Source organism: Aspergillus bombycis (assembly GCF_001792695.1).
Source record: "Aspergillus bombycis strain NRRL26010 chromosome Unknown contig00002, whole genome shotgun sequence".
Lineage (NCBI taxonomy): Eukaryota > Fungi > Ascomycota > Eurotiomycetes > Eurotiales > Aspergillaceae > Aspergillus > Aspergillus bombycis.
The window spans coordinates 864,275-875,103 of NW_019170004.1; the positions used below are offsets into that span (position 1 = coordinate 864,275).

General features: G+C 49.0%; 3 protein-coding genes across 3 annotated transcripts; 1 reads left to right on the plus strand and 2 right to left on the minus strand.

The window, feature by feature from the left end:
- Positions 1 to 284: 284 nt before the first annotated feature.
- On the plus strand, positions 285 to 1,716 carry ABOM_000715 (Zn(II)2Cys6 transcription factor; the record flags this gene model as incomplete). Its single annotated transcript, XM_022527845.1, has 3 exons — positions 285 to 342; positions 407 to 882; positions 946 to 1,716. The coding sequence occupies 3 exons, from the start codon at positions 285 to 287 to the stop codon at positions 1,714 to 1,716; spliced, it is 1,305 nt and encodes a 434-aa protein (XP_022394642.1).
- A 58-nt stretch (positions 1,717 to 1,774) lies between these two features.
- Positions 1,775 to 3,521, minus strand: ABOM_000716 (general amidase-B; the record flags this gene model as incomplete). The annotated part of the gene is made up of 4 exons (XM_022527846.1): positions 1,775 to 1,899; positions 1,968 to 2,052; positions 2,107 to 2,970; positions 3,027 to 3,521. 4 exons carry the CDS (start codon positions 3,519 to 3,521, stop codon positions 1,775 to 1,777), a joined length of 1,569 nt encoding a protein of 522 aa, XP_022394641.1.
- A 1,438-nt stretch (positions 3,522 to 4,959) lies between these two features.
- ABOM_000717 (uncharacterized protein) lies at positions 4,960 to 9,053 on the minus strand (the record flags this gene model as incomplete). The annotated part of the gene is made up of 9 exons (XM_022527847.1): positions 4,960 to 5,346; positions 5,408 to 6,231; positions 6,295 to 6,512; positions 6,569 to 6,837; positions 6,892 to 7,148; positions 7,211 to 7,906; positions 7,970 to 8,268; positions 8,389 to 8,444; positions 8,523 to 9,053. 9 exons carry the CDS (start codon positions 9,051 to 9,053, stop codon positions 4,960 to 4,962), a joined length of 3,537 nt encoding a protein of 1,178 aa, XP_022394640.1.
- Positions 9,054 to 10,829: the final 1,776 nt, after the last annotated feature.

The following is a 10,829-nucleotide window of genomic DNA, read 5'->3' on the forward strand; positions in this document are numbered from 1 at the left end:
GGTTTGCCTGGCAGTTGGAGTAATTGTTGGATCTTACGGCACTTACCAAGAAATACTCGAGCATCACTCTGATCAATTAAGTATCTTGCGCTATTCTGCTATGCACCTTGAGCGTAACAGGGCGTTTGAGACGTGGATGGAGGAGTAGTTAGTTAACCGAGGCTTTTAATATAAGCAGCCGTTATCGACAAAAGCGCATATCCAGTCCGACTTCGACTATGGAATATAAATAACCAAGACTCCACCCCCGCTTCAACCCACTTCGGCTTCCACCCTCTTTCGCTATGCCGCCGGACTACCCAACCAAAGCTAGACTACGCACTCGCACAGGCTGCCTGGAATGTAGGTTAAATAACACCTTAGAGAAGACTCAAGAAAAGAAAGAAACTATGCTTATAGCAACCAGGTCGCAGTCGCCGTAAAAAGTGCGACGAGAAGCCACCACAATGCGGAAGCTGTGCGAAAAAGAACCTCATTTGCACCTGGCCGTCGGCCAACAGCCAGACACTTGATCGTAGGCGACGCGGCGCAAAGCTTGGCAATAATATGGATGGCAATCCCCATACTGACATCTGTGGCCTGGCTTTCAGACCAGAGCAGCATATTGAGATGTACACTCATTTTGCCACGGTGGTGCTGCCATGTATGGTCCGGCAGAACTGTGCTGCAGAGTACAACGACCAGACATATATGCTCCAGCTTGCCCTCGACTTTCCTCCGTTGATGGCAATCATGATTGGAATCGCCGCGGTATATCTCGAAGATGAACAGTTGGCCTTGGAAAGTTACCTCTTCTCCCTGCATGGCCTACGGAGTCGCATGGCGCATTGCGCGGATGCTGCTAGGGAGGATACCATCTTAGCTTCGACAATCCTGCTTTGTGTTATGGAGGCAATAGAACTCTCGCCGTCCGATTGCTATGCAATGAAGCTGACTGATACTTAGAATCTTCGCCCTGGCGCAACGCCCAACATTGGCCTACATGCGACCGCTGCCGGAGTGATATTGTCACGACGAAGCTCGTCAGGGCTAACGCAAATTGACCTTTTTGAGCGCGTTTGTCTAGAGTCATTCCTGTATCATAGCACGCTTATGATGCTATTTGAACCGTCGCTCGATATCCTACAACGTGTGAACCCTACCATGGACCTTGCTCGATATTTCAGCGACCTCCCCCCTCCCACGTCGCAACCTATTCTAGACGCATCGTATCCATTCGTCCTTCTTATTGCTGACATTACGCGACTGGCCCGTAGTACGCGTCTCGTGAGCGACGTTGAGATTCAGAGTTATTCGCACCTGCTCACCAAGATCTCGCACTACGATCGGAACTTCAACGATGGCAACTCGACCATGAGCTTGTACCTGCTAACCATGCGAATATTACTGCTAAAGGTGGATCCAACCTTATCCGCTGTCGAGGCGACAGAACAGATATATCAATTATCATCCAACGGTTTCTTTATTTTAGACTTCTTGGACGTGAACCAGTACCTCCTCGGATTTTCCCTGTGGCCCGTAGCGGTACTGGGAGCCATTGCAACTACAGTCAGTGAACGACAGATTGTGAAAAGCAAGATGGCTTCACTAGCTCGCAGGCAGCACGGACAGGCTATGCGCCTACAAGGTCGTCTCAAGGAAATTTGGACAACGCCGGAGGCTGAGAAGCTTACATTATCAGTAGACCGACTACACATGCTAGTGAAAGGAGTGTGATTGCAATCTGCTAACATGCGTTCTACCCTTGATCAAATCGATCAGCAAACTCCCAAGCTCATGCCGACTTTCCTGCAAGAACGCTCTCAACTATCTTGGCGTGCTGCATCAACCTTTCATCCTTCAGGCGGCGGCCAATGAGCTGCACGTGGCAAGGGGCGTTTTCAACCTCTTTCGGGACATCTATCATGGTCAATAAGTATATATTTCATCGCTAAGTCGCTCGTCATGTTGAAAGAAAAATTTCTTACAGGGAGGGATATATGCGACATCGCGCACGTATTCCGCATCAGCCGCCTCGTTAGCCTTTCCGAAAGGAATAACGCAGGCGGGATACTATATGCAGACGCTTAGCTTGACCTCCTCTTCCAAGCAATGAAAAACACTTACATCAACCAGATTTGCGAGGACGGTGTACACCGGAACTCCATAGGTGTCGTGGGGCCCAGCACAGCTCTGGTTTCCCGGGCCGATGATCACGTCGAGTCGGTTCTCGACATACACACGGCGCATGACCGCCGCGACGTTAGCCCGTGCCACATTCAGATCGAACAAATCTCGCAGTGTCGGCTCTGGATCGTCACCTTCCAAATTGTAGGTGTAACGCAGGGACTTGATGTAAGGTTCTCCGCTGCTCGAGACGTGATTCACCTGTGTTTGATCGGGATCGATCCGGAAGAATCGGAATGATATATCAGACGCTTCGTGGATACATTGGATCTGACCGGAGAGGTCCACAATATGATGGCCTGCTGCTGCCAGCCTTTCAACCGCTGTTTTCAAGGTGCGTTGCATGTTCGGATGCAAGGGAGCCTGCGGGTCTTCCGGGAGAACGCCAATGGTGAGGGTCGGGGTAGCCAAGGGGGCCGGTTCTGTCCAAGGAAAGCCAAGGACCGTGTCATCGAGGTCGTCAACAGGCGCCTCCATCACCACGCGTAGCAGAAGCTCAGCGTCACGGGCAGAATGACACAAGGGTCCCGCCACGGGCGCGATGCCCGTCATGCCCGGACGAGCCGCGCTTGCTTGGCCTGCGTAGGGTACGCGACCGACACTAGGCTTGAAGCCGAACGTACCGCAGCACAACGCCGGGATCCGGATGGAGCCCGCGATATCGGTGCCAATGCCTAGAAGAGATCCCCGCAAGGCCACAAGGGCTCCCTCTCCACCGCTGCTACCGCCTGCGGTCAGGTTGCGGCGGTGTGGGTTCAGCACACGACCAAACACATTGTTCTCGGAATCGGCCGTCATCATCGTCTGAGGCACATTGGTCTTGACGTACAGGACGCGCCCGCGGCTAGGAGGATCTCCACTAAAGCAGAGTTGTGGCAAGCTTCGGGGCGGTCGAGGAATGAGACCAGACCAAGAGAGGAGTGCACGCCTTGGACATTGAAGGTCTCCTTCAGACTAATTGGTACACCGTGCAGTGGACCCATCGGCTTCCCAGTCGTAAGGAGGTACTCGTCCAGCTCCTTAGCCCGTGCCAATGCTTGTGGAAACATGGTCTCCGTCAGGCAGGAAGTAATCTGTTGCGCAATGGCGGCGCGCTTGCAAAACGCAGTAGCGACCTCCACTGCTGTGACCTCTCGGGCAGCAAGCCTGTCTCGTAGAGTAGTAGCGTCTGCAACTTCTGTGATTTCCAACTCCTTGGGGGTGAGGATCCCGCAGCGCTGAGGAATGGTCAAGACTCCTTGCTCGTTTTCAAGTACCTGCAGGATGTCTGCAGGTACTCGCCATTCTTGGGGGATTTTAGCAGCCGCTTCAGCCTGTTTGGCCGCAGCCTTCTGTTGCCAGTTGAGAATAGTCATGGTTTATTCAAATCGAACGAGGAAACTGGATCCAAGAACATGTCTATCCACCGAGTAAATAGCATTATTTATACCCTGGCATGAACCCCGCTGTAGTTCGTTCTGGGTGGGAGGTGGTGTGCCAGCCAATCGTAGACTTTTGCGCGCGAGAAGTATAAATATCGTCTAGTAATCGATGGACCCACAAGAAGGAGGAAATATAAGCAAGTCACAGCGTGCGGGGTTGGCAAGTAGAGCCCCACAGACTAAGAGAAGGCAGGTAAATCCCTCAGTAACAGATTATGCACCTGGTTATGAACGATGCAATCTATCATATACGTCTCTGTACAAACAGGTGCCCACTTCCTAGATAGAAGGCCACCTGTAACAGCCCACGCTGTAGCCGCAATGATGGAGCAATAGTGTACTAACTAACCGGTACGGTTTTGATCGTCAGGATTGAACCCACTCTCTACTGCATTAGGGCTTGGAGCTACTCGGTTTCACGCGTATGGACTAATATCAATAACTCTCTAAAAGTGAACCTTCCTTTAAGACTATTCCATCATACTCTATCAGGACTCTGATCACATCTCCCAGCGGTATTTATTGCGCAGCTGAGCGAAGTGTATAGGAGAATACTCAATCGGATCTGTATTTTAATTAATCTACAGTTCTGGATTCTGATTGGACAAGAATTCACCAGTAATACTATTTCTGTTTTATCTTATATAATTATCTCAAGCAAATTTCTAGTATTTTTAAATTATCTAGATTTCTCGAGCTTTTGAACAGTGTGTGTAGCCTAGAAATCTCGGACTTTTGAACACGATATAATAACTAGATTTCTCAAACTTTGAAATACAATACAATACCTAGAATTCTCAGATTTTCAAATAGTCTATATAGCCTAGAGTTCTAGAGCTTTTAAATATGATATAATAACTAGATTGCGCAGACTTTTAAGTAGCCTATATAATCTAAATTTCTAGAACTTTTCAACGCGGTACAATATCTACATTTCTCGGACTTTAAACGTAGTATAATGTGTAGATTCCTTAAGCTTTTGAATCGCCTGTGTGACATAGAATAGATAATCTAGATAGATAATCCAGACAATATAGTATAATCTACTTAAATAATGTTAATAATTTAGATAATATAATAAAAGATTATATAATACTTTCGCTGCGCAAGTATTCTGCCGGTTCCTTGAGCTGGCAGCCTCTAGTATAAAAGGTTAGTGCCGTGGATTGCTAAATTAACGATTCCCTCCCAGCCGATCTTGCTCTACAAGGACGAACCCGATGGGATTGCAGAGCACGAAAAATGGCCACGTATTGTTGGAAGTCAGCGCGGGAGGCTTGCTCTCTGTACCATGTGGCGACCCCGACTGAGCGTATAGTGGACTACACGCTTATCCGGGATCCAACACATCTGACATCTGCCATAGTCAAGTCTATGAATTATACCCACTTGGCCCTTCCCCGTTGTCAGGATTGGGCGTCTTCCGGTGATACATGGTCGGCCTGCGGATCTGCGCGATGAGGCTTTTGAACTCGTCTAACGCGGCCATCACGCGATCATATTGGGCCAGATGGCGACCGTTATTATGCGCTTCGATGAAGGGAGCCTGTGCCTCTCGGATGGCTTGTCGTGCCCATCTACGCGCGTCTCGGATGGCTGTGTCGAAATGATCGTCTGTCCACACCTCCCACCAATCCTGTAGGTTGCTGGTTGCTGTCGTCTCCTCAACGAAGCCCAGCTGTTGATGCACTTTGTTATACACATCGTTGAATCGAATCTCGAACTGATTGTCGCGTATATACTCAAAGGCCGCGAATACCTAGTCGTCTTCATTAGTTGCTGGTCGAATCCAGTCCAACAAGAGTGGGATTCCCGCTTACCTGCTGAAATAATGAGAGCAACTCATCGGCCGCCTGTTCTGTGTCTTTCTTCACGCACTCCTTTGCCTTCTTCTTGATCCTTTCAAGGTCAACTGGGTCATTGAGCTCAAATATCTTGCCCTTCATGACGTTGACCTCACTCTGTACGGCCATAAAGGGGTAAGGGTTATACCTGGACCCAAAGGCCTCTGCAACACGCTCATTTGGTTTAGCCGGGCGTTTCCCCTTGGGACCGCCTACGGCTGGCTTATTAGCAAGGTCATGATTGGCCTCGTTCCATACATTTTGCCAGAAGTGAGCATCGATCGGAGCAAACCCGCTGAACCTAGACTCAGAGGAAAGAGTTCCAGTGGCAGCGGTTCTAATGAACTTCTTGATCAGCATTTTGTCAATTGGGTGCTCAACGTCGAGGCCACGATACTGCTTCTTGGTTGGCAAGACTGGGAGGTCCCTCACGTCCAACACGGAACTCCCACAGTAGCCAGTGCGCGCCCAGAAGGCTTTCTTGAGAACCTGCGCCGCCTTGGAGATGGTCCAAATCTCACCGATGGACGGATACGCCGCAACTATGACAGCAATTGTAATCTTCCCAACCACAATCTCTTCTACCTTTTTACCACCGCGTTTGTCAAGACTTTGTTTGTCACTTGTCACCGTATTGAGCTCAGCCGGTTCCCGAATGCTCACATCTCGTTTCACATGGTCATCATCATAGCTGCTCTCTCCACAGTACTCAATGTCCGTAGTGCAGAGTCTCGTGGTGCACATGGCCTTGGGGGTTGGTGCTTTTTTCACGGTGCAACATGCGGCTCTGCTACGACCCCCTATTCAGACATTATTTAGTACACAGCAGCGACGATACTGGAGAAGACTTTGAGATGCCTTACAATCACAGGTGGAATAGCTATCGCCCAATGCAGATTTTGCAATCTGGAGCTCAGTCGAATTACACTTAGCATTAGCGCAATCTCGGCCACTTGCGCCTCCTTCCCAGTGGCATTCCGTGAGCTCGACAGGAGTTGGACAGCAGTATTTCCGTCCTTTGGAGTAGCACTTGTCGTAGTTTGTGAGAACCGCTGCTTGTCCACTGGGACAATCCTTTCCACTGCATACACTCACCGTCAGATAATGTATACAAATGCGCGGCCTGTCGGCACTTACCATTCCGCGTAGAAGCAGCGCTTGGTGACTTCTTTATAGTCAGGGTCCGGACAACAGAACACTTTGTATCCGCGACCACACTTATCAGTATCGCCATCGTTGGTAAAGCCACCACCCCATGACGAGCGGATACCGTTAATATTCATTTCGCCTGCCTCACACTGCCCACTGCAATCTGCACGAGTGCCGGGCTCGCCGGTGTTATCCCCCCGCCAACTGCACCCCTTTGGGGCAGCATTTGATGGGCAACAAATCGGCTTTCCGCAATGCTGGGTCTATGTCAGCCGTGGAATCCAAAAGAGCCCGCACGAGCTGATACATACGCAGTTTTTTTTGCCACATCCAGCATCGTCCCACCCGACGACGGTATAACCACTGCCACAGGCATTGGTCATCGCTTGATCGTCATTCAAGTTCACGCACTTTCCGGAGTAACGAAAGCATTTCTGACCGTTGAATGCCGCTAGGTCCTCGATGACGGACTTTGGATTCGATGCTGCCTTGTTTATACTCTGGAGCGTCGATGTAGAGATAATCTCTCTGCCGAGAAGGCCTGCGTGAGCAGAGTACTGATCGTCATCTACAGACCTTGTCAGTGTTCCAGCTGGGATGCCGCAGTACTATAGATGTTGCTATGCGTACCAAGGTCTGAGGCCCAGATCAGGGCTCCTCCCAACCCAATATCATTTGCCCAGTCAATCTTCTGCTTGAATGTTGTCTTGTCATCATATGAGATCCATTGGTTATCATCAAAAGTGAAGTAGTTGACTGCAGCCTCTTTATCGTGAATTGGTGTAATCGTGTCTCGTTTGTTTCCGGAACCTCCTTGTAACGCACTCATGATCTCATAGTACGCAAGCATACCACCAGTGTTCGAACAGGGTCCGGCTTTGGAAGCACCACTAAAGGGACAACCGGGTGTATTGCAACTAGGGTCTGCCAGAGTAAATGCGCGACCATAAAACCCGATGCCCAGCACAACTTGCGCTGGTGGTATATCGACTCTCCAGAAAAGCTCTAGCGCAGTTTTGATCTCGGTCAGATTGGTATGTGCCTGCACAATACTCCCGATTGGGTTTGTAGAGTCCCAAACCCCATGGAGATCGTATGTCATCACGTTAATCCAATCCGCGTATTTGATCATGTTCGGCAAGTCGAACCAACGGAGGTACCAGTATGAAGAGGGGGCAGTGAAGGTCAGACCAAAATTACTTCCACTATGGTCAAAGGTCTCTCTCAGCGTCTTGAGCAAGAGGACATAATTTGCAGTGTCCTCAGGTTTGCCACCTCTGTCACCCGCACCAGGATATTCCCAATCGAAATCAACACCGTCAAACCCTAATGCCGTAGCGTCAGTGGTATGCTATCAGTATTATTTGGGAGAGGGAGCAAAGTGCGTACCGTATTCCCTCAAGAAATTCACCACGTTGTTAGCAAATGCCTTCCGTTTTGTCTCATCAGCAGCAATTTCTCCAAGCAACGGCTGAGTTGCGGTTCCATTGTCCGAGAACGTCCAGCCTCCAATACTAACAAAGACACTGATGTCTTCTTTGATTGATTTGATATTGGTCGTCTCTTTGAAAAGGCTCTCTGGGGTTGAAGAATCCATCGCGACCACCTCATACGACGAGGGATCGACAAAGGCGAATGCAAAATATACACTATTCATATAATGAGCGGTTGTATGTTGTATCATATGTCTAGAGTACTCACTGGGTCAGAGCGTCTAGGGGCAAATCGGTCGGTTTCATCTTGTGACAGCTCTTGCGAGCCATCCACGCCTCGTAGTATCCTATAACCTTATTTTTCAACACGCTTACTGAGGCTTTGCCTCCTGGTGGCTTAGGATTGAGGACGCAGTTGCTTTGACATCCCTCTGAGATATGTTAGCGAGGCTTTTGTTTATATTGGTTAGACAAGCCTACTCCCACAGAAGTCCTTTGTCGTTCCACACTATAACCCGTAAGTCTTTCTCCAAACTCCAATGTGAACCAGAGGTATCACTAACAAACCCAAATTCACTGCAGCATGTATTCAGTGGACAGGTCTCTCCAGGATTCTGTGCATACTTTCCACACTCGGCTTTCGCATCACATTGCGAAATGCACCCTGTGCCGCAGTATGTAGGGCCGTACCCGCAGATGCCAGTGGCTCCGCAGCAGGCACCATTGCTGCAAGGATTGCTCGCGCTGCATGAATAGTCTCGACGGGTGAGGGTATGATTCTTGTGGGCTCCTAAGCTGCTGGCTCTGTCGTAACTATCATGACGATGATGGCGAGTAGCATGCCTCGAATAAGCATTGTGGCTTGAGTGGGATCCTATACTCTCAGTTGTAGCACCATCCTGGATGTCCTTCCTAGTAACAGCAATGTCCTCTAAGCTATGAGACCAAATGATCACGCACAGCACACCGAATAGGATACCAAACAGGATCACTCGCAACAAGTGTCCTCGCTTCATGGGCGAGGTTTGATCAGAAACCATGCCGATGACAATGGATGGCTCTCAGGACAATATAAGCATTTAATTGACAAAGTGAATGTGCAGGGATCAAATACAAAGAAGAAAAGGGAAAGGGAATGAATTTATATAACTAAAAGAATGAATACCAACAAAAGTCCTGACAGGAGGATAGCAGCAAAGGAAGGAACTTTGCATATCAAGCACACACTATTAGGATTTGGAAGGAGCTTTATTGCATAGCAAACCTCTCGCGAGCAAGTATGTGCTAGTAGTTTCTTCCTCCGTGTATTTCTCTCAAAGGCATACTGTACGTTCCTGGGAAGCGGTAGAGAGCGTATGGTGCCACGTCACGTCAAATTTTAACTTGACCCATAATGTGAAGGACAAAGTATCACCCTTCACTTAGCTTGCGTTGACTATGAGGTGGGACTCGCAGCTATCTGGGACATATGTTACATCCGAGGCGACTTCTTCCACCCACCCCAACAAGTCCTTCCGAGCGAACGAGGGCCCACTATGTACATAAGTAGCTCCTCCTTTTGGGCACTACAGATATGGTGGTTTCAGAAAAGTTCTCATTCAGGAGTTGGCTAGGTCTTGTATGATTTAGAATCTCTATTCGCGGGATTCTATGAAGCTTGGAAAGAGGATTTCTGAGCCACTATGTGACGAGATTACATAGAACTTCAACAATTTAATATACTATAAGTTGAAATATTTTACGGAGGCTTCTAAGTACCTAATTAGAGTATAGTACCTCGAAGTCATCAACCTGTAAAGGTCGATAGAATGTAATTAGACAATCGGCCTGCACTATTTAATCTGGTAAAACTTAATGGCTAGCTTGCCCTCACTCAGTATATTATTCCTATATAGGCGAGTGGCCTGATCAGCGCTGTAACGCCCCTGAGGCTCGAGTCGATCAGCCGGTGTAACGGAGGGTCAACTAGACAGGGTATGCACCCTGTCAGTTAGGTAAGGAAGGATACGTAGGTGGGAAGAAAGACCCCTATCCCTGACGGGATAGTGCAAACCTCTCTCTGTTACTATTCGTAGATAGTTCGGTATCCTCCCTCATCCCGAATGGTTCCGGGATCGGAAAGTAGACTGATTGATTGGCTAGGCGATGCCTTGTCAGGCCGGTTCGTGCTCCGTGTGGTTAACGGGCCGAACACGGTCTGGCCCGTGTGGGCCGGCCGTTCTTTGGCTATCACTTGGCCAACCACGTTAGTTTGAGTAATTTACTAGATGCTTTGAGGCCCCTATCGATCCGCCCAATAATAGAAGCTTTCAATTATCCCCATCTGTCCTCAATTCCCGGAAGCCCGGAACATACGAGGGAAAAACTGAAAAACGTTGAATGAAGAAGAGAACCATGTCGAAGTTCAATTGCTAGTTTGGTAGCGGGTGCAACATCCGGCAGCCTCGCGACCCACTGCAACATGTGTAATAGGCGAACAGGGCCCTGACTACTAGTAGTATGGAGATCATGGAGATGATGTGGATCATCCGGAGGTCTAGCATGTACGGAGTACAAATTTCGTAGTGATACCCAATTGGTCGATAGTACCGTGACTATTGACCCCTTTGTTCGGTGACTTTTGGAACTGGCCTCCGTACACTCCGAACTTAGTATCACAAGAGGAATGTCTTAGGTCTCGTATCGGCATTGCTTTTCCACGGGTCTGTCTGAGCTCTGAATCCTACTAAACGCCTCTATCTGCCACTTACGAACGGTGGTTACATCCGTTCCAACGTTTTCTCTCGTGGACATTGATAGCTTGTTCTCAAGCCAAG